General features: G+C 35.2%; 2 protein-coding genes across 2 annotated transcripts; one reads left to right on the top strand and one right to left on the bottom strand.

Annotated features, from left to right (window-relative positions):
- Positions 1–1079: 1079 nt before the first annotated feature.
- On the bottom strand, positions 1080–13504 carry LOC126727770 (uncharacterized). Its single transcript, XM_050433689.1, has 14 exons — positions 12083–13504; positions 10819–11945; positions 9638–10324; positions 9051–9257; positions 8245–8736; positions 7483–7689; positions 6672–7151; positions 6061–6267; positions 5245–5718; positions 4463–4669; positions 3675–4160; positions 2795–3001; positions 1981–2466; positions 1080–1461 (listed from the first exon to the last, which is right to left on the bottom strand). Exons 1-14 carry the CDS (start codon positions 13320–13322, stop codon positions 1417–1419), a joined length of 6552 nt encoding a protein of 2183 aa, XP_050289646.1. The 5' UTR covers positions 13323–13504; the 3' UTR covers positions 1080–1416.
- A 4644-nt stretch (positions 13505–18148) lies between these two features.
- On the top strand, positions 18149–27297 carry LOC126727740 (ATP-dependent zinc metalloprotease FTSH 9, chloroplastic-like). Its single transcript, XM_050433661.1, has 13 exons — positions 18149–19274; positions 20928–20993; positions 21082–21216; positions 21391–21456; positions 21937–22122; positions 22215–22301; positions 22395–22508; positions 22624–22748; positions 22859–22967; positions 23978–24103; positions 24598–24921; positions 25003–25126; positions 26640–27297. Exons 1-13 carry the CDS (start codon positions 18384–18386, stop codon positions 26762–26764), a joined length of 2478 nt encoding a protein of 825 aa, XP_050289618.1. The 5' UTR covers positions 18149–18383; the 3' UTR covers positions 26765–27297.

Raw genomic sequence — 27297 nt, 5'->3', positions numbered from 1 at the left:
ACTGAACAGAGGTCACAGAACTTCATCTGTTTGTATGCTTTTAATCGCCATGGGACTACAAAAGAGCTTCCATTTTAAACAGAGATGTCACTTGGGCTAGAAAAGCCAATTATTTACATGTTTTGTAAAAACTTCATTTTAAAAGAGCAACTAAATATAGAAAAGATGTCTACAATAAGTGACGGGCAAGGCTCCAAACATCATTGTGAAGAAGTTGCAAAAGAAAATAAGTTTTGGAATTAGAATCATAAAGACAAAGCTATTTCATTTTTCCATGAGGGAAATTTTTACAAATAAATATTCAAAGAATCACTATTCTCTTGTTGTGACAACCATGAGTCTTTATTAAGAATTTTCTTGAGGACTTGATAGTGAGGATGACCAAGTCTATAATGCTAAAGTTGAGTAGAGATTTTGGGTGTTGAGACAAACAGCAGGTTTTGAAGGAGAGTGTTTATGTGAAGATTGTGTGAAGAGGATAAAGACCGTTTTCACCTCCAGCCTTTGGAGAAGATTCTCCCCATAAGTTTTTCCTAGATTAGAAATAAAATAGAAGCAACAGAATTTTATGCTTAGAGAAGGTTTCTCTTGTTTGGTGGTGATGCTGGTGAATCTTAGTATTCTTCTACCCCTTTCCTGTATCATTTTTTTTTTAATTAAACCTTTCCTGTATCATTGGTCTTGAGAAATCCATTATAGATATTCAAGATTTTTTTATTGAAGTGAAATTCCCTTCACTGTCATGAAGAAAATTTTCAGGACTTCTAAGAGTTCCATCCACAAATCTGAGCAGTGAGTATTCTTCAAGAATAGAGATGAGTTGGTGTTTCCACAGAATATAGTTAAGACTGATCTAACTTTACACACACAGGATTGGAACTGTTGGATAGAAGAAATATGGGCATTTAGTGGGGTAGATTTGGTGAAGAATTTGATACTAAGCATGAATTTGAGGAATAGGAATTCAAAGCCATTGTCAAAATGATCTTGGCTCTGATACTATGAAAGATTGGTAGGTGTTTAAGAAGAAAGAGATCAAAGCTGATTTGAGAAAGAAGTGTGGGGCTGAAAAATGCAGAGAAAGAAACAGAGGAAGAGAAATCTGTAATTCTTCCTCTAAATGAAACTGATGTGTAACACGACAGTATTTATATGGATCAGGGCTTTCACAAGCTAATGAGATTTCATCACGTGATTGAAAAACAAATAAGTACATGCTTTTAGTTACGTTTGTAACAGATGGTTACAAGATAATGAAATTAACTTATTGCTAAATAACAGTGAGATTGGTTCAGCTGCCTAACTAACTGTGAGACTAGTTCAGTTGCAGTGGTCTTTCTGTTGCTGAGTTTGAGTCTGCTCTCCAGTGTGTAGCATCTGAATGATCACTAACATCTATGATCTTCATATGATCATTCAACTTTCTGGGTAAGACTTCAATGGATGTGGATAAGATGGTTCCTGTTTAATGTCAAAGAAAAAGGTGCAGAATGTAAGTATACTGCCTCATCTATTTTTTCACAATACATTTATTTGTAGTATTTGAGAGATGTGAAAATTTTTGGTCATGGATAGTCAAAATTTGCAACAGATAACATATTTACAATATGGCAAATGATGAAGGACTACTGAATATACTTTTTAGAAAGGAGTTAATTATGTGTGATAGCTGCTGTGGTCAACTAACCATAGAGGTATATAGAAAAAAGAGTTGTATGAAAATGCTATAAGATTTAAGGATTCGTAATTCATTATTTCCCAGGATAGCAGAAAAAGTAAAAGAAGATTTAAATTTTTTTTTCTTTTTTCCAACTTTGATGTTGAAATAGTTAAGTTATAGACTATGTCATTCTCTTCTTCTTTTCTTATTTCTCTCTTTTTACACAAAAGCCATATGACACTATCCCAAAACTTAAGTTGGTAGCAAAGCATTTAATTACTTAACCATTATTCTAACAATACAAAAAGTGAAATACTAACCTCTTTTGCAATATTGGTAGGGGCGTTTGGGTATCCTTTTTCAACAGCACGCTTTGACAAATCTACTGCTCCATATACTGTCAAATTTTCAGATTCACCTCCAACATGTTTTATGGTTTCCTGATTGAATGTAGTATCAACAGACTTTGGTGGGTGAAAAATGGGATCATGTTCATTTGGTTTTCTTGAATCTTCAGTTTCTTCTTTGGTTCTTGATTTCTCAATTTCCTCAAATGATTTTGATGGACCAAGAATAGCTTCAAATTCATTCAGTTTTCTGGATTTTTCATCAACATTTATAAATTTTGAACTAGTTTGCTCGTCCGGTTTTGGGAAGTCCACATTACTCTCTTGTTTAATTGAGGATTGTGATTCACCTTTACTTTTTCCAACGGACTTACTCTTCCCCTTGTCTTCCTTTTCACTGACTTCTGGATCATTGACAATGTTGATAGTGTTGTCTTCTGCAGTAAACTTCCCTGGCTCCTGTTTGATGTTACAAATGGAGCATATGTTAGTCAAATCATCTATTTTTTTTCTAATTCCTTTTCTAAGAACAAAAAAAAATTTGTTTGTGCATGCATAAAAGATGAATATACTAAAATAATTGCTTGTGAGTGTGATTTATATGAAAACAAAGAAGGTTTGTTAATTGGTACTGTCTGACTCATCAAGACAATAGTCAAGCGTATTATGCAATAGCAGACAATTAAATGTAGCATGTCCATTGAAAGCAAAGGAAAAAAATGGAATTAACTCAGAGATTTCACAGCTAATTCAGGAAAGATACATCCAATAAAATAATGGTCCTTACCATGGTTCCAAGTATTTTAGTGCTGTCCTCTGCTGGTTTTGATGGGTATGCACGGCCATCGTAACTGATCCATGTTTCTGATTCACCTTTAATGGCTTGATGAGACTTTGAATTTTCCTTTCCTTCCTTGTCATTAATTTTGGGTACATGCAAGTAGTCAAAATTGTGGGTTTCTACAGCAGACTTCTTTGGAGGATTAGATGGTTCCTGTTCAATATGAGGTTGCAAACTTGCAATATAAGTCAGTCTATCTCTCTTTTTTTTCTTTTCTTTTTTAAGTAATAAACTTCATTGAAAAAAGATGCAAGAAAATACAGGGGAAAAAGCACACAGGCAGTGTGCTAGAAACAACAAAGATAGTACAGACTATCTCATTTTTGAATGAGCATTGCTGCACCTATGCATATCCTGATATTTCTTTGTTACTATGAAAGCAACAAAAACATGTGTCATATGGCAGCATAGGCATGCATGTTCATGAGAGAGAGAGATTCAAAGGTACAAAAGAAACGAAATTCTTTTGACTACAGATATGTACATAAGGAAATCTAGTAATATTCATGAAACAACAATAATAATAAGCAACATAAAAATATTCTTCCCAAGAGTAAGTGTATGCTAATGGTATAAGATTTAAGGATTAGTAATTCACTATTAACCAGGATATTAAAAAAATTTATAAAAAAAAAAAAAAAAGTTTTTTCAACTTTGGGGAATAGTTAAGTTGTAATTTGTGCCTTTCACTTACTCTCTTCTTTTTCTTCTTATTTCTCTCTTTTTCCTCAAATGCCATATGACACTTAACCCAAAACTTAAGTTGGTAGGAAAGCTTTTAACCACTCAACTGATTTTCTTACAATACATAGGGAGAAGTACTAACCTCTTCTGCAATAGTGGTAGGGACGTTTGGGTATCCTTTCTCAACAGCAGGTTTTGATAAATTTACTACTTCATGTACTTTCAAATTTTCAAATTCACCTCCAACATGTTTTATGGTTTCCTGATTGCATGTGGTATCAGCAGACTTTGATGGGTGAAAAATGGGATCATGTTCGTTTGGTTTTCCTGAAGCTTCAGTTTCTTCTTTGGCTCTTGAATTCTTGATGTCCTCAAATGATTTTGATGGACCAAGAAGAGCTTCACCTTCATTCAATATTCTGGACTTCTTATCAACATCTATAAATTTTGAAGTAGTTGGCTCATCCGGTTTTGGGGAGTCCACAATACTCTCCTGTTTGAATGAGGATTGTGATTCACCTTCACTTTTGCCAACAGAATTAAACTTCTCCTTGTTTTCGTTCTCACAGACTTCTGGATCATTGACATCAAAGATAGTGTTGTCTTCTGCAGTAAACTTCGCTGGTTCCTATTTGATGTTACAAATGGAGCATATGTTAGTCAAACCATCTATTGTTTTTGTAATCCCTTTACTAAGGAAAAAAATCTTTTTTTGTGCATGCTTAAAAAAAATTCTGAAATAATTGTTTATGAGTGTGATTTATATGAAAACAATGAAGATTTATTAATTGGTAATGGCTTACCCATCAAGACAAAAGTAAAAAATAATACGCAATTGCAGTTAATTAAAAATATTATGGAATTAACTATAGAAATTTCATAACTAATTAAGGAAATATGCATCCAATAAAATACTCTTCCTTCCAGTACCTTGGTTCCAAGTTTATTACTGCGGTCCTCAGCTGGTGTTGATAGGAAACCACTGCCTTTGTGACTGATCAATTTTTCTGATTCTCCTTTAATGGCTTGATGAGACTTTGAATTTTCATTTCTTTCCTTGTCATTAACCATGGGTACATTCATGTTGTCAAAACTGTGGGTTTCTTCAGCAGACTTCTCTAGAGTATTAAATGAATCCTGTTCAATATAAGGTTGCATTATAAGTCATACTATCACTTTTTGAATAAGGATTGATGCTCCTATGCATATCCTGATATTTCTTTGTTACTATGAAAGCAACAAAAACATATATGTCACAGGGCAGCATAGATGCATTTTCATGAGAGAGAGAGAGAGAGAGAGAGAGAGAGAGAGAGAGAGAGAGAGAGAGAGATTCAAAGGTACAAAGGAAATGAAATTCTTTTGACTACAAATATGTACATAAGGAAATATAGTAGTATTAATGAAATAAGAAAAATACTAATAAGCATAAAAATATTCTTCTCAAGATATGTTAATGCAATAAGATTTAAGGATTTAGTAATTCATTATTTCCCAGGATAGCAGAAAAAGAAAAAGAAATTTTCTTTTTTTCAACTTTGGTATTGGAATAGTTAAGTTTCAAACCGTCTTTCTCTTCTTCTCTTATTTTTCTTCTTATTTCTCTCTTATTCCTCAAAAGCCACATGCCACTTATCCCAAAACTTAAGTTACTAGTAAAGCATTTATTCAACCGTTATTCTAACAATACATAGTATATACGAAATACTAACCTCTTTTGCAATAGTGGCAGGGAGGTTTGGGTATCCTTTTTCAACCGCAGGTTTAGAAAAATCTACAGCTTCATATACTGTCAAATTTTCAGATTCACCTCCAACATGTTTTATGGCTTTCTGATTGTATGTAGTATCTGCAGACTTTGGTGGGTGAAAAATGGGATCAGGTTCATTTGGTTTTCCAGAATTTTTAGTTTCTTCTTTGGTTCTTGAATTCTTGATGTCCTCAATTGAATTTGATGGACCAAGAAGAGCTTCATTCAATTTTCTAGATTTCTCATCAACATCTATAAATTTTGAACTAGTTGGCTCGACCAGTTTTTGGGAGTACACAGTACTCTCCTGTTTGATTGAGGATTGTGATTCACTTTCACTTTTTCCAACAGACTTCTCTATGTCTTTCTTCTCACTGTCTTCTGGATCATTGACATTGTAGATGTTGTTGTCTTTCTTAGTAAAGTTCCCTGGTTCCTGTTTGATGTCACAAATGGAGCATGTGTTAGTCAAACTCAAACCATCTATAATTTTTGTAATCCCTTTTCAAAGAAAAAAAAAAAAAAACCCTTTCTTTTTGCATGCTTAAAGTATATGTATACTGAAATAAATGTTTGTGAGTGTGATTTATGTGAGAACAATGAGATTTGTTAATTGGTAATGGCTTACTCATCAAGACAATGGTCAACAATAATACACAGTAGCAGTTAATTAAATGTAGCATGTCCACTGTAGAAAAATAATTACAGATTAACTATAGAAATTTCATAGCTAATTTAAGGAAAGATACATCCAACAAAATACTTTTCTTTCCAGTACCTTGGTTCCAAGTATATTACTGCTGTCCTCTGCTGGGGTTGATAGGAAACCACTGCCTTTGTGACTGATAAATGTTTCTGTTTCTCCTTTAATGGGTTGATGAGACTTTGAATTTTTCTTTCCTTCCTTGTCATGAACCATGGGTACATTCAAGTTGTCAAAACTGTGGGTTACTTCAGCAGACTTCTCTAGAGGATTTGATGGGTCCTGTTCAATATGAGGTTGCACTTTAAGTCAGACTATCTCATTTTGAAGGGGCATTGATTCTCCTATGCATATCCTTCTATTTCTTTGTTACTATGAAAGCGACAAAAACATATATGTCAGAGGGTAGCAGAGATGCATTTTCATTAATGAGAGAGAGAGAGAGAGAGAGAGAGAGAGAGAGATTCAAAGATACAAAAGAAACAAAATTCTTTTGTACGTTTGGAAATATAGTAGTATTCATGAAATAAGAATAACACTAATCAGAATAAAAATATTCTTCCCAAGAGTAAGTGTATATGAATGCAATAGGATTTAAGGACTTATTAATTCATTATTTCCCAAGCTAGTAGAAAAAGTAAGAAAATTTGACGTTATTTTAACAATACATAATGCGAAATACTAACCTCTTCTGCAATAGTGGTAGGGAAGCTTGGGTATCCTTTTTCAACCGCAGGTTTAGAAAAATCTACAGCTTCATATACTGTCAAATTTTCAGATTCACCTCCAACATCTTTTATGGCTTTCTGATTGTACGTAGTATCGGCAGACTTTGGTGGGTGAAAAATGGGATCATGCTCATTTGGTTTTCCAGAGTTTTCAGTTTCTTCTTTGGTTCTTGAATTCTTGATGTCCTCAGTTGAACTTGATGGACCAAGAAGAGATTCATTCAATTTTCTGGATTTCTCATCAACATCAATAAATTTTGAACTGGTTGGCTCAACCGGTTTTTGGGAGTACACAGTACTTTCCTGTTTGATTGAGAAGTGTGATTCTCCTTCACTTTTTGCAACAAACTTACTCATCTCCTTGTCTTCCTTCTCTCTGTCTTCTGGATCATTGACATTGTAGATGGTGTTGTCTTTTGCAGTAAACTTCCTTGGTTCCTGTTTGATGTTACAAATGGAGCATATGTAAGTCAAACCATCTATTGTTTTTGAAATCCCTTTTCGAAGAAAAAAAAAATCTTTCTTTGTGCATGCTTAAAGGACATATATACTGAAATATGATTGAGTGTGATTTATATGAAAAAAAAAAAGATTTGTTAATTGGTAATGACTTACACATCAAGATACTAGTTAACAATAATACACAATAGCAGTTAATTAAATGTAGAATGTTCACTCACTGAAGAAAAAAAAAATACATTCTAACTATAGAAATTTCATAGCTAATTAAGGAAAGAAACATCCAACAAAATACTGCTCCTTCCGATACCTTGATTCCAAGTATATTATCAATGTCCTCTGCTGGTTTTGATAGGTGAGCACTGCCTTCATGACTGATCAATGTTTCTGATTCACCTTTTATGGCTCGATAAGACCTTGAAATTTCCCTTCCATCCTCGTTATTAACCATGGGTACATTTAAGTTGTCAAAACTTTGGGTTTCTACAGCAGACTTCTCTGGAGTATTAGATGGGACCTGTTCAATATCAGGTTGCACCATAAGTCAGACTATCTAATTTTGGATGAGCATTACTTCTCCTATGCATATCCTGAGATTTCTTTTTTACTATGAAAGCATCAAAAACATATATATCAGATGGCAGCATGGACGTGCATGTTCATGAGAGAGAGAGAGAGAGAGAGAGAGAGGGAGATTCAAAGGTACAAAAGAAACAAAATCCTTTTTGACTACAGATATGTACGTAAGGAAATATAGTATTAATGAAATAAGAATAATACTAACCAGCACAAAGATATCCTTCCCAAGAGTAAGTGTATGTTAAATTGTGAATGCTATAAGATTTAAAGATTAGTAATTCATTATTCCCAGGATTGTAGAAAAAGTAAAGTTTTAATTTTTAATTTTTTAAAACTGTGGTGTTGGAATAGTTAAGTTATAAACTGTGTCTTTCTTTTCTTATTTCTCTCTTTTTCCTTAAAAGCCATATGCCACTTATCCTAAAACTTAAGTTTATAGGAAAGCATTTAATCAATTAACCATTATTCTAACAACATAAGGTGAAATACTAACCTCTTCTGCAATAGTGGCAGGATGTTTTGGGTATCCTTTTTCAAGAGCAGGTTTTGATAAATCTACTACTTCATCTGTCAAATTTTCAGATTCACCTCCAACTACTTCATATCCTTTTATGGTTTCCTGAGTGAATGTAGTATCAGCAGACTTTGGTAGGCGAAAAATGGGATCATGTTCATTTGGTTTTCTTGAATCTTCAGTTTCTTCTTTGGTTCTTGAATTCTCAATGTCCTCAAGTGATTTTGATGTACCATGAAGAGATTCAACATCATTCAACTTTCTAGATTTCTCATCAACATCTATAAATTTTGAACTAGTTGGCTTGTCCGGTTTTAGGGAGTCCACAATACTCTCCTGTTTGATTGAGGAATGTGATTCATCTTCACTTTTTCCAACAGAATTATACTTCTCCTTGTCTTTCTTCTCACTAACTTCTCGATCATTGACATTAAAGATAGTGTTGTCTTCTGCAGTAAACTTCCCTGGTTCCTGTTTGATGTTACAAATGGAGCATATGTTAGTCTAACTATTTCTTGATTTTGTAATCCCTTTTCTAAGAAATAAAATCTTTCTGTGTGCATGCTTAAAAACAATATACTGAAATAATTGTTTGTGAGTGTTATTTATATGAAAACAATGAAGATTTATTAATTGTTAACAGCTGACTCATCAAGACAATAGAAAAAAATAGTACACAAAAGCAGTTAATTAAATGTAGCACATCCAATCACGGAATCAACTCTATAATTTTGATTGCTAATTCAGGAAAAATACATCCAACAAAATATTGTTCCTTCCATTACCACTGTTCTAAGTATATTACTGCTGTCCTCTGCTGGTTTTGATAGGGAAGCACTGCCTTCATGACTGATCAATATTTCTGATTCACCTTTAATGGTTTGATGAGACTCTGAATTTTCCTTTCCTTCCTTTTCATTAACCTTGGGTACATTCAAGTCGTCAAAACTGTGGGTTTCTTCAGCAGGCTTCTCTTGACGATTAGATGGGTCCTGTTCAATATGACGTTGCGCTATAAGTCAGACTATCTCATTTTGAATGAGCATTGCTGCTCCTATGCATGTCCTGATTTTTATTTGTTACTATGAAAGCAACAAAAACATATATGTCAGATGGCAGCATAGATATGTGTTCATGAGGAGAGAGAGATTCAAAGGTACAAAAACAAATGAAATCCTTTTGACTACAGATATGCACATAAGGATATGCAGTAATATTCATGAAATAACAATAATATTAATTAGCCCAAAAATATTCTTCCCATTTTTTAGACTTAAAAGTATGGCCAAGCTTCATTAGCCTCAATCATTATTTTCTTTCTTGATATAATACGTGTGCAAAAGTAATCATTAATTGCAATAGGAATACTAACCATCAAGTTTTCGAAACCACTGTTATTAGATGGGGGAGCAGTGAAATTCTCCACCATAGGTTGTGCAGCTGGAGTTATATTCAGAGGTGGTTGTTCATCCCATGAATAAGTATTTGCAATGTCCTCCAAATGAGATTGTAAGATGACTATGTGTAACTGTTGATCTGAAGTTGATGAGGAGGCTTGATCAGTTGGGATTTTTCCTGCTAATACAGAAGTTGGAGATGAGGATGAACTTGAGTTGATAGGGACCTCTTCAACCACCAACTCTTGTTGTGCAGCTGATGCAATGGGGTCATCAGAATTCTGGTTTAACCCAGAAGTTCCACTTTCTGTGATACTTTGTTCATTTTTATTCTCTTGAATTGAATCCAAGTTGTCATTGGCCTCAGTTGGCTTTGAGATGTCCATGATGCCCTCATCTTCAGTAAGCTTAATTTGACTTCCACCAACATCTTCAATATTCTTTGAGTCCTTATTCCCCTCAGTTGGTTTTACAGAGTCCAATATGGCTTGATTCTCAGTAAGCTTTTCAGTCTCTTGCTTGATCACTAGCTGCGATCCACCATCTATGTCTTCATTTATCTTCAATTCTTTCATGTCAGTTGTGGCCTGAGATACTCCATAATTAGCATCATCAATAGTCTTCTCGTTCCTTGTAGACATCTCCTGAGGATAAGATAAATCCTGCTTAAGATTCACAAGGTCCAGTGGTGAGTATAATAATTTATATTTCTGTTCTTTCTTCTTAAATGAGAGATCATTACCTAGTGTTGGTCCTAAAGAAATAATATATAAATATAATTTTGAAAAATATGATTTGGCAACTTTTGCAAATCTACATAAAATACTTTAGATACTCAACATAAAATGACATTTGATTTTAGTATAATTTATGTTTAAAGTTGGCCCTTGGTGCAATGGCAAGTGCCTTCCACCAGAAGAGACAAGTCACAGGTTAGGTTTCAGGATTTAGCCTCTCCAAAAAAAAAAAAAGTGGGGTTAAGGCTGCCTACCTTTACCTCTTCCAGAACCAGCAAAAATGAGAGTTTTGTACATTGGTACGAACTTTATTTATTAAATGTTTGAACTTTGAACCTCTCAAATTTTAAAATTCTGTGTTGTTTGGTTGTATAAACCAACCATTATATATTATAATAACATAAAAATGACTGACTGACCTTTGGTTTTTCAGAATAAACCTCATTAGGGGAATGGGCCATCGACTTCTCCACATGTATTTGAGAATCTGAAGAATTAGAAGACTTGGGTTTGGGTTCCTTAACTTCTTCCACTACTTGTTTGATGTCATCATGGATCTTCTGTTTGATGTTTATTGACTGAACTTGACTCTCTCCAGATATGTCAATTGCTGAAGATGACAACGAACTCATATCAGTTAACTCTTGATCATCCACCCGTTGTGGACGTATGGATGACATAATGTCATCGTTAAAATTCTTGTTCATTCCCAAAACTCCTACTTCTATAATATCCTTCTGACTGTCTTCATGTCCAGATTTTGATTCATAATCCTGTAGTCCGGATATGTCAGACGAGGCTCCCCACATTCCTTCGCTGCCAAAAGTGGCCTCCTTTTCCATGTCCTCATCATATGTCTCGGATTCTGCATCAATGGCTGAATTGGTTCCATCCAATGTCAGTGGAGGGGAACCATCCGAGAACTCCACTTGCAAATCAGAAGCTATGGAATGGGTTGGAGTATGACAATAGGCCTTATCTGGAAAAAATGCACTGCCCTCCCTTCTGTGCTTGCCATCTGCTGATGGGCTAGTATCAAATAAAGGTTCACTTTCAGGCTTAGGTGGTAAACACCTTATGGACTTTAGTGAAAGACTTGGTGAAGGACTTGGTTTTGGATTTTTTGAAAATTCAGCTCTGTAATCATTGAGGGTCTGTTCATTTTCTTCAGATGAAGTTGATGAGTCTGAGTCGTCATTACTGCTTTCACTTAAATTTGGCTCCATGTGCACTTCACTTGCATACATTGACCCCATACCATGAGATCTCTCCATTTCCTCTTCTCCTTTGATGTCAGTGTGCTCTTCACTTGTATACATTGACCCCATACCATGAGATCCCTCCATTTCCTCTTCTCCTTTGATGTCAGTCATGTTATCTTTAGTTATTTTATCCTCTTCACGATTAATTTCCGCTGAGTTTATTACCTGACTGGGAGCTTGGGCTCCAGTTTCAGCAAGATCAGGAGTGGAATCGGTAGGGAAAATGCTTTCATCACCATCTTTAGAAAATAGTCGTTCAGTTTGCTGATTAGGTTCTCCTTTCTCTGCAAGGGAAAAAGGTTATTGATTCAAATTTAGAAGCAGAAGTAACCTCAATATTCTTATCATCAGATGAAATAAGAATAGAACTAAGATCGATCTTAAAATGGAGGAAAAAAAGAAAAAGAAAAATTGATCTTACTTGACTGCATTTGGAATCTTGAGTATCTTGGTCCCTCCAAATTCTGTGTTCCTTTCTCTGAAACAAAAGGAGGGTTGAATTTTGAACCATTTCGATCTTGCATGGATTCTGATGGAAAAGAAGGTCCCAATTGGAAGCTCTCATGCCTGCAGAATAGCATTTCCTTTTGATTATCTGACATGAATTCTTGCTGAAAACTGCCTCCCATTAGATTAGGCTTTTCTTCAAGTGGGTCATAGGGGAGGTCAAATGGGTTTCCTGTTGGTAACAAAATACAAGGGGCTGAACTAGGCATTTGTAAGCCTTCAGTTTCCTCTGAAATGTTTGGGACATCAAAAGGGTTGCTTTTTGCAACAATTGGAGCAATTTGACCTTGTGGATTACTGTCCAAGTCAATCAAACCTTTCTCAGCCTGCATTCGAAATAACTTTCTTGCTCTTCGTTTTGCAATTAGACTTTCCAGCCTTTTGTTCCTTTCTAACTCGGATAGCCCCAAATCCCTAAGATTTTTCTGATCATCCTCTGTCCATTCCAATGCCTTATTCCCATCCTCTTGTGCCTCTTCTTCGTCGTCATCTTCTGCTTCTTCCATGTTATCAGCCTCCAACTCAATGCCACTGTTATCAAATTTACGAGTCTGTTCTGCACCATCACTTGATATGTGCTCCGACCGTGATTCAGAATCTAACAATGCATGGTGTTCATCATCAACATTTTGAATACCTTTAGCTGCTAACATGTTAGCAAAGGAACTCTCGCCATGTTCAGAAGAATGAAATTCTTTCTCCTCCATGGTAATTTTACCAGTTGAGTTCTCATTTTCTTCCTCCTTACCAGTTTGAATATCCAATTCTTTGTTCTTCTCTTTCACATTTCTTCGTCGACTTGTATGACTTTGTAAGTGGGAGCCATCATTTCTATTGGCAACAACATCATCTTCAGCAGACTCAGACTTCTCCTGTAATATTACATTGCTGCTTTTCTCATCTCCATTGACACTTCTAATGTGGGATTGATGGGAACTCCAATAGGTTCTAAGAAGAACAGCAATAAAAACAAGAAATGGGGAAGAGCAGACCAAAATTATGAAAATGAGAGGAAAAAATATATATAGCAGGAAGAAGAATGAGAAAACACCAAAAACATATGGATGCTTTTGTACAAATCTATAACTGGTCTTCATGGAAAACTCAAGAACTCTATATACAAAAACCTGAACATCCCTTGCATCTATACCCATGTCTATTTCTTTGATTTGTATATATATATAGTTCAAAACCCACCTCTAGAAACTAATCTAAAGCAGCATACAACCCTTGATTTTTGACAGTACAAAACAATGAGACTAACATTGAAAAGGCAATATCTGCATTTAGATAAACAATAAATACAAGATGGTTAATGGGTAAGAAATGCAGAGTTGGATATGATTTTTTTTTAATAGAAAACTGAAGGAAATGTGAGAAACAAATGAAGAGGAAAGGAGAGGTCAGTTTTCCTACAAAATATTAAGAAGTCAAATCTTAAATCTGGTCCCAAAAAATGTGGAATTGAGAAGCCAATTTAGGAAAAATATTGTTAAGCTGATAGCTTTTGGAGATCCTTGAATACCGGAGTTTTACCTAGTATTTGTCTTCCTGTCTTCATGGGATAATAAAAGGACAAAATAGAAAACAGGTATACGAGGGATCGGTGGTTGTTTATGCTATGTTTGTGAGTGTCATAACCTTGTGGTTTTTCAATGACCAACAATTACCATACACATTTCTTGTTCTGCATGATTAGTGGGGCTCATCACATCTGATTATAAAATCATTTGAACTGATCAACAATTACCATACAGATTTCTTGTTCTGCATGATTAGTGGGCCTCATCACATCTAATCATAAAATCATTTGAACCTAATCATCTTTGTTGGAAAGATCAGAGAGTACCAAAAATTGCAAGACTGTTGACCCTTTTCCTACCAACTTTAGATAACATATTTCACACATGTTGAGTCATTTCCTAACTTTAAAAAATCTAAATTCTAGAAGCTAAAATAAATAAATTATATATACAGCCAAGCCCCCAAAGCCATGTCTATCTTTGAAGGAAAAACGAAAAGTTAAAATTCAACATGATTTTTACTCACAACTCAGCTTGACTTCTCGTTTGTGGGATATTTCAGCTTTCTTGGAACCCCAGATAGTAATTGACATAACAATTTACAAAGAAATTAATAAAATCTCTCTATCGATTCCATAAAAAATAAAATTAAATAAATAAAAATTTTCAACCTGAGCCCAAGGTAAGTTTAATGGACTAGAAAGACATATTCTAAAGTCAAAAGTCTAAGTTTCATCTATCATATTATTAGTCTCATCTCTTGTAGTAAGGAAGTGAAATAGTTTGAACAAGAGTTTGGACATCATTTATTTTATATATAATAAATAAATAAATCTTGATCCTGGCCCATTTTGAAACGAGACAGGCCAATCTAACATTGTCTATTGCACAATTGAAGCCCAAAATAAACGCACCAAATGTTTGTTGCCGATTAGCCTAACTAAGTTACCATGGATTTCACCACTGATAACTCACCATACAGGTAAGTTGTGGTAAATGTTGTGAGTTTTCTTGTGTATGAACGTTATTCATTTATTTCAGATCCATAGGGGTGTAAAAAAACCAACCAATTGAATGGACAAACTAAAAATTAATTGAAATTTTTGAGTTTTAGGCAATTTTCTCTGATATCGGTTTGGTGCCAATGCTGGATTTTTTCACCTTGACATCGATCAAACCAAATTGATATATATACATAAATATATATATATATATATATTAGTTATTTATTTAGGTAACTTAGAGTAAGTAACTTATTGGCATGCTATGCATTCCTCTCTCTCTCTCTCTCTCTCTCTCTCTCTCTCTCTCTCTCTCTCTCTCTCTCTCTCTCTCTCTCTCTCTCTCTCAAGAGATGCTACTGTCATGGTTTGTCTTCTTGATATGGGTATGTCTTCTTCTCTTTTTCTTCTTGCTTTTGTTTCTGACATCCCAAACACAAAAAATCCCATCGAATGAAACTGATACCGACTATAGTCAGGTTGGTTAAGTGCAAAAATTGCCTTTAACACTAACCGACTCGAACTGATTTCACCCCTAACAATCCTTATCTCACTCCATTTAACACACATATTTCTCATGCAGACCTCAACCTCTGAACATAAACACACGTGGTTGACTGCATATGCCTACTCTGTTTGTTTCAGCATTAACATTTTCTGAAAATGGTTCATTTTCCAGAGAACATTTTTTGGAAAATTATCTCATTTTAAGGTATTTTGTAACAACCTTGAAAATGAGGTTGGGAATGTTCTCTAGTGTTTGGTATGCGTGCACAAATTTTTATAACATTTCTTGTATAATTTAAAATGTGTATAACACGTGTATTGTGTAAACCTCCGTAATGTATATAATAAATAATAAAAAATAGAAAAAAATTGGTTTCAAACTAAAATTTTGACAACAAAAACAATCAAAATTATTTTTCTAACTTTCATGATCTTAAATACTCATCTTGCTCATATATATGAACCAGTAATGTAAATTATATATATATATATATATATATGTGTGTGTGTGTGTGTGTGTGTGTGTGTGTGTGGGTGTGGAACCTCGACCCAAAAAGCTTGGTGTGGACCTTGAGGTTAGACCCCTAATTTACTTGTATAGTGTGGGTAAAGAGTTTCCAACGACAGGAAAACCTCTTGATATCAACCTAACAACCTAAGTGGAGGGCCTTAATGACCTATCTGTATGCTCCTACCCGGAGTATGTTTCCCAAGGAGCCTCGTACTTAAGAGTGAGCTCCTACTTAGTCATTCCTCATAGTTTTCTCTCTTGTCTCTCTTTTACCCTGATTTTTTCCAACCACTTCTTCATCGTCCTTTTCACCTTGTATAGCCTTCCCTTAGTGGGCCTGCCATTGTGAGTGGTGGTTTCCCCCAAAATGAGGGCCCCACTTTGACCTAGATTCCTGATTAGATGGGACCCATAGCATACTTCTAAACTGACCCCATTGGAACTTGTGTTAACCTTCGAATCTATGTTCAGCAAGCGGATATCCCTAAGGCACTATAAAGCGTTCTCAACAACACCTCGGTTCGATTTGTACTGTATTGTTCTCAGACCCCCCATTACTTGGTCAGTACAATCTGAAAGGGTTTGGTTTTTATGGGCCTTGGCCTTTGGGCCTACACCTGACTTACGCAGGCCTTGGCCTTGGGCCTACAACCGATCTATGGACCGTACAATATATATATATATATATATATATAAATCAACCATATTTCTCATAATTCAAAATAACCATAAGCTGCATTTTAAATAGTTCGAAATGCCACATAAACCAAATAGTTTAACCGGAAAAATAATCTAGTACAAATAGTTTGATAAATACCAAAATGCCAAATTGTTATAGAATTGTTGACTAATATATGAGGGGGGGAAAAATCAAAACCTTATTAGAGAACGGTATTACATAGGGGAAGAGAAACCGGGAGAAAAAAAGAGAAGAAAGACAAATAGAGAGAAAAATCTATGAGAAGAGGAGACCAGAGGGGGTGCCAGTGAGGGTGCGAGAAGAGTTAAAAAAAATAAAAAATAAAAAATAAAAAAAAACAACAACAACAACAAAGGGAAGAGAAGAAGCAACAGAGCTTACTATGGGAAAGACTAAAGGCGTGGAAGAAAATATTGTTTCTTGGGCCAGAAGAAGATAATATTTATAAGAGTTATGCGCCGCATGAGAGAGAGAGATTGTTTTCAAAAAAAAAAAAAAAATTGGAAAACAACCTATCGAAAATAAGCCTTATTTTTATTAGAGTTTTCCATTAACTAAAGATTGTTTTCCGTTGACCATTTTTTTTATATTATCAAATACTGGAAAATGTGAAAAACTATTTTTACAGAAGGTTTTCCGGTGAAATAAACTGAGCGTATCCCATCTACATGCTACTCCATCCTTCCTTTTGAGTGTTTTTTTTTTTTTTTTTTTAAATTTAAAAAAACCCTAGCATCTTATTATTTTCTTTTCCAACCTCCACACACACTCTCTCCCTCTTTGTGTAAATGTTATTGTCATAGTTTGTCTTCTTACTATAGGTATGCCTTCTTCTCTTTTTCTTCCTGTTTTTGTTCCTTGCATTCCAAACACAGAAAACCCAACCAAATGGAACTAAAACCAATGGTAGTCAGGTCAATTCAGTGCAAAAATTGGCTTCAACACTGATCAATTCGAACCAATTTCACCCCTGGTGATCCTTATCACACTCCATTTGCTACTCCCTCCTTCCTTTCCATTTTGATGGTACTAATGTCTCAAAATCTTTTTTCTTTAAAAAATAAAATATTCTCTATATTCCTACTTAGTACGAATCTCAAATCTCTTATAAAACCATTAAAAATTTTACCAGTTAAGCTAATTGAAACTCACTCCTACTTAGTACTTACTATTATTTTAACTGCTATATTTTTATTTAAAAGATAGCACATAAACTAGCTTTCTTTAAAAAACCATTCTTTTCTTTTTAATAGAAGAGCTTTCCTTAAAAAGTTGAATTTTCAAAAAAGAATAATCATTTTGGAAAATTTAGTACTATGATACTATTGGCTGGATAATGTTAAAATTATAACCAAACAAAAAATAGGAAAAAGTTTATGGATGTTGTTATTGATTTAGAAAATAATTCTAAAAATTTTTCATAAAAAAAGAAATTAATTTTTTTTTACAACATTTTTATATTTTTTAGTACTAATTTTTTTTAAATAGTTTATTAACAAATTATGTGCACACAACCATAATAATAATAATATATATATATATATATTTTAATAAATAATAATTTAATTAAGCAACCACGTAGCAAATTTTTAAGAGATGATTATAAAAAACAGCACTATACCTAAATTTTATCCAAAACTGGAAAGTCGACGGTTCGGATCCACAGTTACTTATAAATCCAACGGCTGATAATCCATGTTACATCTCTCTGTTGGCTCTCTTCTGTCTCTGTGTTCTGTCTGACCTTTAGCACCATTGGACCCTGAATTATCTATCCATCTCTCTATCTTTCTTAATCCTCTCAATTCTCATTTCTCAAACCTCAGACCAACCGACATATATACATATTATATATATTATTCATATATAATACACACATACAACACATACACATACAAATTACTATATTTAATAATTTAAATTTTAGTATTTTTTTTTTTTTTTTTTATGTGTGCTTTTTTTAGGGTTTGAGAATGTCCTCGGTTGAGTTTCTACGCCCAATGTCTCATTCTCACCAAAGTTTCCATTCCTATTCGTATCACAAACTCTACCATTTCCATTACCACCAATTGAGCTTCCTTCGCGCTCAATCTTCTAGGGTTTCCCACCAAAACTCAAACCCAGTTTCAACGAAGCTCTACGGGCCACAGTTCAGCACCATTGCGACGAAGAATTGGGAAAGATTGAATCTCTGGGGAGGTTTTGCGACGAAGAATCGGATTCGAGTCCAAGCGAGTAGTAGCCAGGACAGTGATTCAGCTGGCGGGAAGAGCGAGAGCGAGAGTGGCAATAAGAGTTCGCCGAATTCTGGCCCGAATCGGCGGAAGGAGAAGCAAGGCAAAGGGAATTGGTGGTGGTGGTCGTCTTCGTCTTCGTCTTCTTCGTCGTCTTCGAAAGGCAATAAGTGGCAGTGGCAACCCATAGTTCAAGCTCAGGAAATTGGGGTTTTGCTCTTGCAATTAGGGATTGTGATTTTCGTTATGCGGTTGCTCCGACCCGGAATTCCGTTACCGGGTTCGGAGCCCCGGACGCCCACCACTTTTGTCAGTGTGCCGTACAGTGATTTTTTGAGTAAGATTAATGGCAATCAGGTTCACAAAGTTGAGGTTGATGGGGTTCACATTATGTTCAAGTTGAAGTCTGACCCTGCAACTTCAATTCCAGCTCAGGACATTGAAACTAGTAGTAGTATTAAGTTGCAGGAATCTGAGTCTTTGCTCAGGACTGTGGCGCCCACCAGGAGGGTTGTTTACACCACCACTCGCCCCACCGATATTAAGACCCCCTATGAGAAAATGCTTGAGAATTCCGTGGAGTTTGGCTCCCCCGATAAGCGGTCCGGTGGATTCTTCAACTCTGCAATGGTAATTTTGTTATCTTGCTTTTAAGGCCAAAATACAATGTTCACTTTTTAGTAAAGTGATCGCCTTTTGACCATGACAAACTAAAAGTGATCACTTTTAACTTCTAACAATCTTAAACTGATTGCGTTTAGTCCCTAATGTGTTACTTTAAACTTCAGGAATAAAATCACTCATGGGCTAAAGTTTAGGGGCCAATAATGCATTTCTCCCTTTATTTAATGGGAGATAAATCTTATTTTGTATTAAAGGTTATAAATTTGCTGTCTTGACTTTAGAAGTTTGTGACATGACATGACCCAACATTAGTCATTATAAGCAGTTCATTGTGCCTGAAGATTAAACTAATGCATTGATTATGTAATGTACTAATGTAAGATGGGCAGCAAATTGATGAAGAATAGAAATACTTATCAAAGGTTTCAAGCACCAGAAACTCCAATCTTTTTTGTTCACCTAGATTTGATGAAGTTTGAATGCTAATTTTTTATAGTGAGCAACAACTAGAACTACATATCAATAATTTTCCATATGCTGATATGAAAGATAAGGTCAACAGTGAGCCCTATAACAGCTAGGCAACTACTTAATTCTGTAACTGATCTCTTTTCCAGAATCATGATTTTTTGCATTGAATGCTTAAGATTATTGTGAATTCTCTGTCCTTGCTTTGGAAGTTTTTGCGTTGACTAAATGTTAATCAGTACAACCAGTTTTTCATGCTGAAACTCTGAGCTATGCTTTGACCCTATAATAAATTAAGATGGCTTTATATAGATTGCAAGATTGACTAGATACTAAATATGGCAGGTATCAAATTATTTTGTTTATCCATTCTTTTTTTTTTTTTTTTTTTTTAATACAGTCCTCTCTCAACTATGAGACCCGGGTTTGAGTCCTGGCAATGGAATCTCGTAATATTTTCTTATTAGAAAAAATGCAGTCCTAGATTATTTACTAAGTGTAGAATTATATACTTTGTTTCATCTCACTTTTGCATCTGTGTCAACAAATATTGACATGCAAGAAAGGCCTGAAAGTTAATTACCATTTTTGCTCCAATGGCTTGTACATGATTACCTAAGGTATAGGCAATCTTTTTGCTGAATGGCCTAAGCTAGTAGGGGCCACTATAGAGCTTAAGTGTGACGTTCTTTTTGGTGACTACAATTTTTCTAGGAAATTGTTCTTAATTCCTAAACTATCTATATTGATGGTATGTCTGCTACTGGTTGTCTATTGTGATTTATGTGATACAATTTTTCCTTTTCAGAAAAAAAAAAAAATGTAAATTAAGAAAAAGGGAAATCCTCCAAATGTTAATTTTTTAGATGAAATGATGTTGTAAATTATCCAGAATTATAAAGATGACATGCTTTATGTAACATGAGAAGTTTAGAGAAAATTAGTTGACAAAGATTTTAATATTTCCAAATAATGAATTCATCCTAAAATTTCCTGGTCATACGTAATATGTAAATCTGCATAAAGAAACCATAAACAAAGTAGTTATTCTTTTATATATATATCAGATTAAATTCTAAATGGTTGAATGCAAAACTGAAAAGAAAATTTATTGAAGTTTTCTTTTGAATCTGCAATACGTGTTGTCTGAGAACGAAGTTTTGTATCTTGACTTTGGAGTGCTATTTGCAGATAGCTTTGTTTTATGTTGCTGTGCTTGCAGGGCTTCTTCACCGGTTTCCTGTGAGCTTTTCTCAGGTATGAACCGGCATGCTTCTTTTTTCTTGTACCTTGATAGTTGCAACTAATGATACATGGTCCTTAGTGAATATATGTTTGTGAACAGCATACAGCTGGTCAGATTAGGAACCGCAAATCTGGGGGTTCTAGTGGTGCAAAAGCATCTGAACAAGGTGAAACAATCACCTTTGCTGATGTTGCTGGTGTTGATGAGGCCAAGGAGGAGCTAGAAGAAATTGTGGTATGCTAGACACTGCTCGGATTATTATTTTGTCAATATTTCTAGGGACTAGAAAATCCTAAGGCTTCCTGCTTATTTATTTATTTATTTATTTTGTAAAATAATAATAATCTTCCCAGGGCATTTGTTAACTTTTATTTCTTTTATTTATTTTTGCTGATGTTTATTGTCCAGGAATTTCTTCGGAATCCAGATAGGTATGTACGACTTGGTGCTCGTCCTCCTAGGGGTGTTCTCCTGGTAAGTTTTATCCAGAGATCAATGATGAATGTAACTGACCTGATTATGAACCTGAAAATTTGAAGTCATGATTGTCAAATCTTTGGTAATAAATTTCTATTGCTTACCAAAAAATCATTGGCAATTCATAATCAACTGTAAGCTGGAGCCACTATTCTAATTCTCTCTCCTTGAGATCTCCTACACCCAAAGTTACATTATTTATTGGTGCTGTGCAATCTACAGACCCTTCTGGTTAACATTTTAGAAAAAATTATGATATCTGATTTGCAATGTAGTGGATGTAAGACTGGCTATATTTCTCTTTGATATGGAGATTTCCTTAGTTTTACCCTTGAATGGTTCTCATCCACTGTTTGTATGTCAGTATATGTTGGTAGTTTATGAAATGTTATAGTGGGGAATATATAGCAGATGCCAGTGTCTTACCTGTTGAAATAAGTTTGAAGTGTATTTAGTAAGGCTCTGTTTATCTTACAGGTGGGTCTTCCTGGGACAGGTAAGACTCTTCTAGCAAAGGCTGTGGCTGGGGAAGCTGAAGTGCCCTTTATAAGTTGTTCCGCTAGTGAGTTTGTTGAGTTGTATGTTGGCATGGGTGCCTCCCGTGTGAGAGATCTATTTGCAAGGGCAAAGAAGGAAGCACCATCAATAATATTTATTGACGAGGTTAGAATCTGGGATTCTCTTAGTGTGGTCATTAATTTTGTTTAATCTCTGAAGGTAATACATTACCAGTCACATTTTTTCTTTTTATGCAGATTGATGCTGTTGCAAAAAGTCGTGATGGTAAATATCGTATTGTTAGCAATGATGAGCGAGAGCAGACCTTGAATCAGTTGCTCACTGTAAGCCTCCCTAGACATAGCTTTCAGTCTCTAGAACATTTTGTCTTGGTTGTACTGATGCTGGTCAGTTGGTGTTTGTGAAATTGCATGCAGGAGATGGATGGGTTTGACAGCAACTCTGCTGTGATCGTTCTTGGAGCAACTAATCGCTCAGATGTCCTAGACCCAGCACTTCGCCGACCAGGGAGATTTGATCGTGTGGTTACGGTTTGTATTCTAGTTTTGCCATCTCTATGAATGTTGAAATCCGACATCAAAGCATTTTCTGCTTAGCAGTTGTCTCAGTAATAATGCTCATGTTGTGTCCCTTTTCTTTCTGTAGGTGGAAGCACCCGATAGATCTGGAAGAGAAGCCATATTAAAAGTACATGTTTCCAAGAAAGAACTTCCTCTAGCAGAGGACGTTGACTTTGTTGACATTGCTTCTATGACTACTGGTTTTACTGGGTAATTTCCCTCCTTTCTCCAGTCCATTTAGAAGCTGCATCTTCCTTTTTTCCAAAATCCTAATTGCAGAAAACATTGGAATGAATCTTCATTTTAAAATTTTTGTTCAGGGCTGATCTTGCGAACTTAGTAAATGAAGCCGCTTTGTTGGCTGGAAGACAGAGAAAAGTTGTTGTGGAGAAAATTGATTTTATTCAAGCAGTGGAAAGATCAATAGCCGTAAGTCTCTGTCAATGTGTATGTATGTATGTTAGGGAGGGAGAGAGAGAATGTTTCTTTCTTTGTTGTGCTTACTTTCTAATAATGTTCATATGTTTTCCTTTTCGTAACCTGAATTGTTATGTAGATTCTTAACAGCTGATTATGATTTCACCTTTTCTCTCCCCCCTTAGTTCCAAGTCAGGTCTTGACATTAGGACTTTTCTCTGTATTTTTTATTTTTTTAAATGGTAAGTTACACACAAACATGTGGGTTTTGAACACAAACAAGGAGTAACTATCCAATACTCCAAGGGTACAATACTGTGGTACTCACTCCTCTTGCATAATAGTGGATCCCACTAATTAAATTCATAGTAGGACCCACTATTCATGTGAGAGGAGGGATCTATAATATTTTCTTGGTGCTGATTCCAAGCAAGCCCAATTGTGATTCATGTTTTCCTATCAAGCTTGGTGCTAATTCCATGCCTTAGGTGTTAATTCCTAGGTTCTATCTGTTTTTTATTTTATTACTTGGTGCCGATTCCAAGCAAACACTAGGTGCCAATTCTTAGGTCCTATACCTTGTATTTCTTCATTTGTTTCCCCAACATAAGACTCCATCTTAGAGTCTATTGTCCTGCATCAAATTGCCATTCTGAGACAGAGCTCATTGGCACTTCTTCTCTTTGTGACTTTGTTGATCTGGTTTTCCATAGTTGATACCTGTGTGTCATGAGAAAAGTGCCAATGAGCTTTGTCTCAGATGGCACTTTGATGTTGGTCGGCAAAATAAGTGCAACTTAGAGTGCGGGACTTGTCTTAGAGAGTAATAATAAGTTCAACGCAATAATAAGCTCAACTAAAATATGTAAAATAAGTCCTCCCCCCCCCCCCTCCCCCCCAAGCGAAGGTACATTATATTCAGTTGCAACATAGAAATCATAATTGAAATCTATTAATATGATAATTATACTTTAATACCTGTGTTAACTAATAGAGAAACTAAACCTAATCTCATGGTGTAGGGCATAGAGAAGAAGACTGCTAAGTTGCAAGGATGTGAGAAAGGTGTGGTTGCACGGCATGAAGCTGGCCATGCAGTTGTAGGTACTGCCGTTGCAAATCTTCTTCCTGGACAGCCACGTGTTGAGGTAAATCACAGGAATGTTTTTTTTGAAATACTTTTAGTTTCTGCTTCCTATTCTTCTTGTTTTCAAATTGGAAGATAGGACACACTGGCTATTCGAACCATGATATGTATCAGCATTTGTGTTTTTTGCATTTTACTTGTAGTACACTGGACTTAATTCCAGATATCATTTTTATCAATATTAGTACATATGGGATGTGTCTTTCTTCATTTATGTTTTATGGATTGCATCCTGTTCTTTTGATGAGCATATTAATATTTTATTATTTTTTTATGTACTAGGCACAGATGTTATTTATAAAATAAGGTAGATTTTAATTACGTACAAATGAAGCAAAAATAAATAAATAAAGTGCTAGTAATATTTTGCAAGAAATTATAAATCAGAATCAAGCACATCCTATGAAATGTTACTGCCCTGACCCAGTTATTGATGTCTACATGACATAGATGATATAGTAATTAACTAATAACTAAATTTTCCTGTGCAATCAGAAGTTAAGCATATTGCCAAGGTCAGGAGGAGCATTGGGATTTACTTACACCCCTCCAACAAATGAAGATAGATATTTGCTGTTCATTGATGAGTTACGAGGCCGCTTGGTTACTCTTCTTGGAGGACGCGCAGCCGAAGAAGTGGTTTATTCAGGTCGTGTGTCAACTGGTGCACTTGATGATATACGGCGAGCAACTGACATGGCATACAAGGCAGTAGCTGAATATGGTCTTAATCAGACCATAGGCCCAGTTTCTATAGCCACACTTTCCAATGGAGGAATGGATGAGTCTGGGGGAGGTGTTCCTTGGGGAAGGGATCAGGTCCTGTGAATTTTACTGTCTCTTTATAGTTTATTCTATTATATTTTCTGAGATACTGATATAGAATGATCATATTAACAGGGGCACCTTGTCGATCTTGTTCAAGGAGAGGTGAAAGCATTGTTGCAATCTGCTTTGGATGTTGCGCTTTCTGTTGTGCGTGCTAATCCTACTGTTTTAGAGGGGCTTGGTGCCCATTTGGAAGGTGATGCTTTGCCACGTTTAGATTCTGATAATGTGTGTGCACGCACACATGTAAATGTGCCATGCATGTGTAATTTTTGATACAGTTTACTACTTCCTTGGTAATATTTTATGCACTAATAACTCAGCTGATCACACAAATTGCTAGATATTTACATGAAATGGAGAATCTTAAGTTCTGTGTCTGTCTTGTGACAAAAATATGGTTGCAAGATATTTATGATTATGAAAGCTAATTTGCTTAGAATAAATAAACTAGGTCATGTTATAGATCTATTAAAGAATGTAGCAGAGCAGATAATTAAAGAGAGAAGGAAAATTGAAATAATAATGGAATTTAAGAATTAGGAAAGGAAGAAAGCATGGTTCCTTGATCAAATAAAACACGCAAAGCTCTCTTTATGTCTTGTTGATACCATGAACCTTTTTACTGAGTCTAAAAAATTTACATGTCAAGGAAAACTTTTCTAAAAACAAAAGCAAGCAATATGGGAACCATATTAGACCCTATTTCACTGGTATGGACTACAGAAATCTAATAAACACCATATAGATTAGCATTAACTCTAATACTCCATTTGTTTAAATTGAAAAGCTTTTCTAGAAATTGAATTCTTTTTGGATGGCATTTTTGGGAAAATTGACTAGTTTTCCTCTGTCTGGTTGCAACCTTGAAAATGAGTTGGAAAACATTTTCTGCTTTTTGGTTTGCATGGAAAATCATCATTTTTTCTTGTTATTTCAAATGGTTATATGGACCAAAACCTTTGTTCACAACATGAAAGTTTTTGGGTTTGGCACTGTGGCAGCTTTGGTTTTAAGGGCAGAAAATGGAAATGTTTTCCACCCAAAACCGATTGTTTTCCATTGACCAGGCTTGACCATAGTTTTCTGCAGTTTAAAATACGAGAAAATTTGACAAATGTTTTTTAAAAATGTTTTCCATCAAACCAAACGGACTGTAAGAAAACAAACTCAGAAGACTAGAAACTTGTGCAAAACTCTCTACCTTCCAAAAAATTGATGTGTGAAAATAAAAACTTTAGATTCTGCCACCTTAACTTGTGGCCACTCCTCCGAGTTCAGGGACTGATTCGTGAGTCAACAGGATACATCCAGATATAAAGTGTTATGAGCTTGAGATGTATGATAGCGCTCCTTATATCATATTACTTTGATTGTCTGGATTCTAGTTGGGCCCAAGCTGATTGGGCTATCCAAACTATGATTGTTAATATCTTTGAGCTTAGTGAGTTAATTCTTACTTGCAGTTTCTGCTGGGTTAGCAGAGCATGTAATTCTACTGCTCATGCTAATGCTACTGCTAAACTGGCAGTTAGTATTAGGAGTTCCTTTTGTTGTAATCAGCTCAATCTTCCTACTGTCATCTCAGATGTGTTAGGTTTGAATGTTCATGTGCTGGTCTTTGTTTTATGAATGAAATGATTCAGTTTATCCCAAAAAAATAAATAAATAAATAAGACCATGGTGTTCTGATAGTGTTTCTTGTCCAGGGAAAGAGAAAGTAGAAGGTGAGGAACTACAAGAGTGGTTGAAATTGGTCGTTGCACCAACAGAACTTAAAGTTTTTATTAGAGGCAAGCAAGAGTCTTATCTCCCGCTGCAGACAGGTTCTTGATAACAACTGTTACATATCCTTCTTACTGCTGAGTGGAAAATGGAGTCGGTGATTCATCTTCAAGCCATTGTTGTTGTCGCCGTGTAAGTGAACTCATCCTCCAGATTGGCCACAGCTCACCCTTACATCTTTGTATATTTCTGTAAGGTAAATTTTGGCTTCACGTATCAACATCTACCAGCATGTTCCTCGTTTTATCTCACAATATACTAGCTTAAGACCAGATGAAGTGAAAGGGCTGAAGATTTATCTTGGTCAGAGCATTCTCAGGTCAAGTGTTTCACCTTCATAACTCAATACGTGTGGACCTTTGGAATCTGTTGTACATTGGCTATTATTTAAGTCATACTGAATTTGGAATTGACAAGGAAAGAATGTCACTGTCTGCAATTGTAATTGCTATTCAGTTTTGTATATTATTGTTTCTGTGAAATACAAACTCTTACACAAATGTTGGTTCAGAAAGTCCGGATGAACATTGTGCATTATAGGAATTGCAAAGTACTTTTATGCCTAGGGGCATTCTTTCTGAA

Source organism: Quercus robur, chromosome 1 (assembly GCF_932294415.1).
Source record: "Quercus robur chromosome 1, dhQueRobu3.1, whole genome shotgun sequence".
Classification (NCBI taxonomy): domain Eukaryota; kingdom Viridiplantae; phylum Streptophyta; class Magnoliopsida; order Fagales; family Fagaceae; genus Quercus; species Quercus robur.
This window is presented reverse-complemented; position numbering and strand designations above follow the sequence as displayed.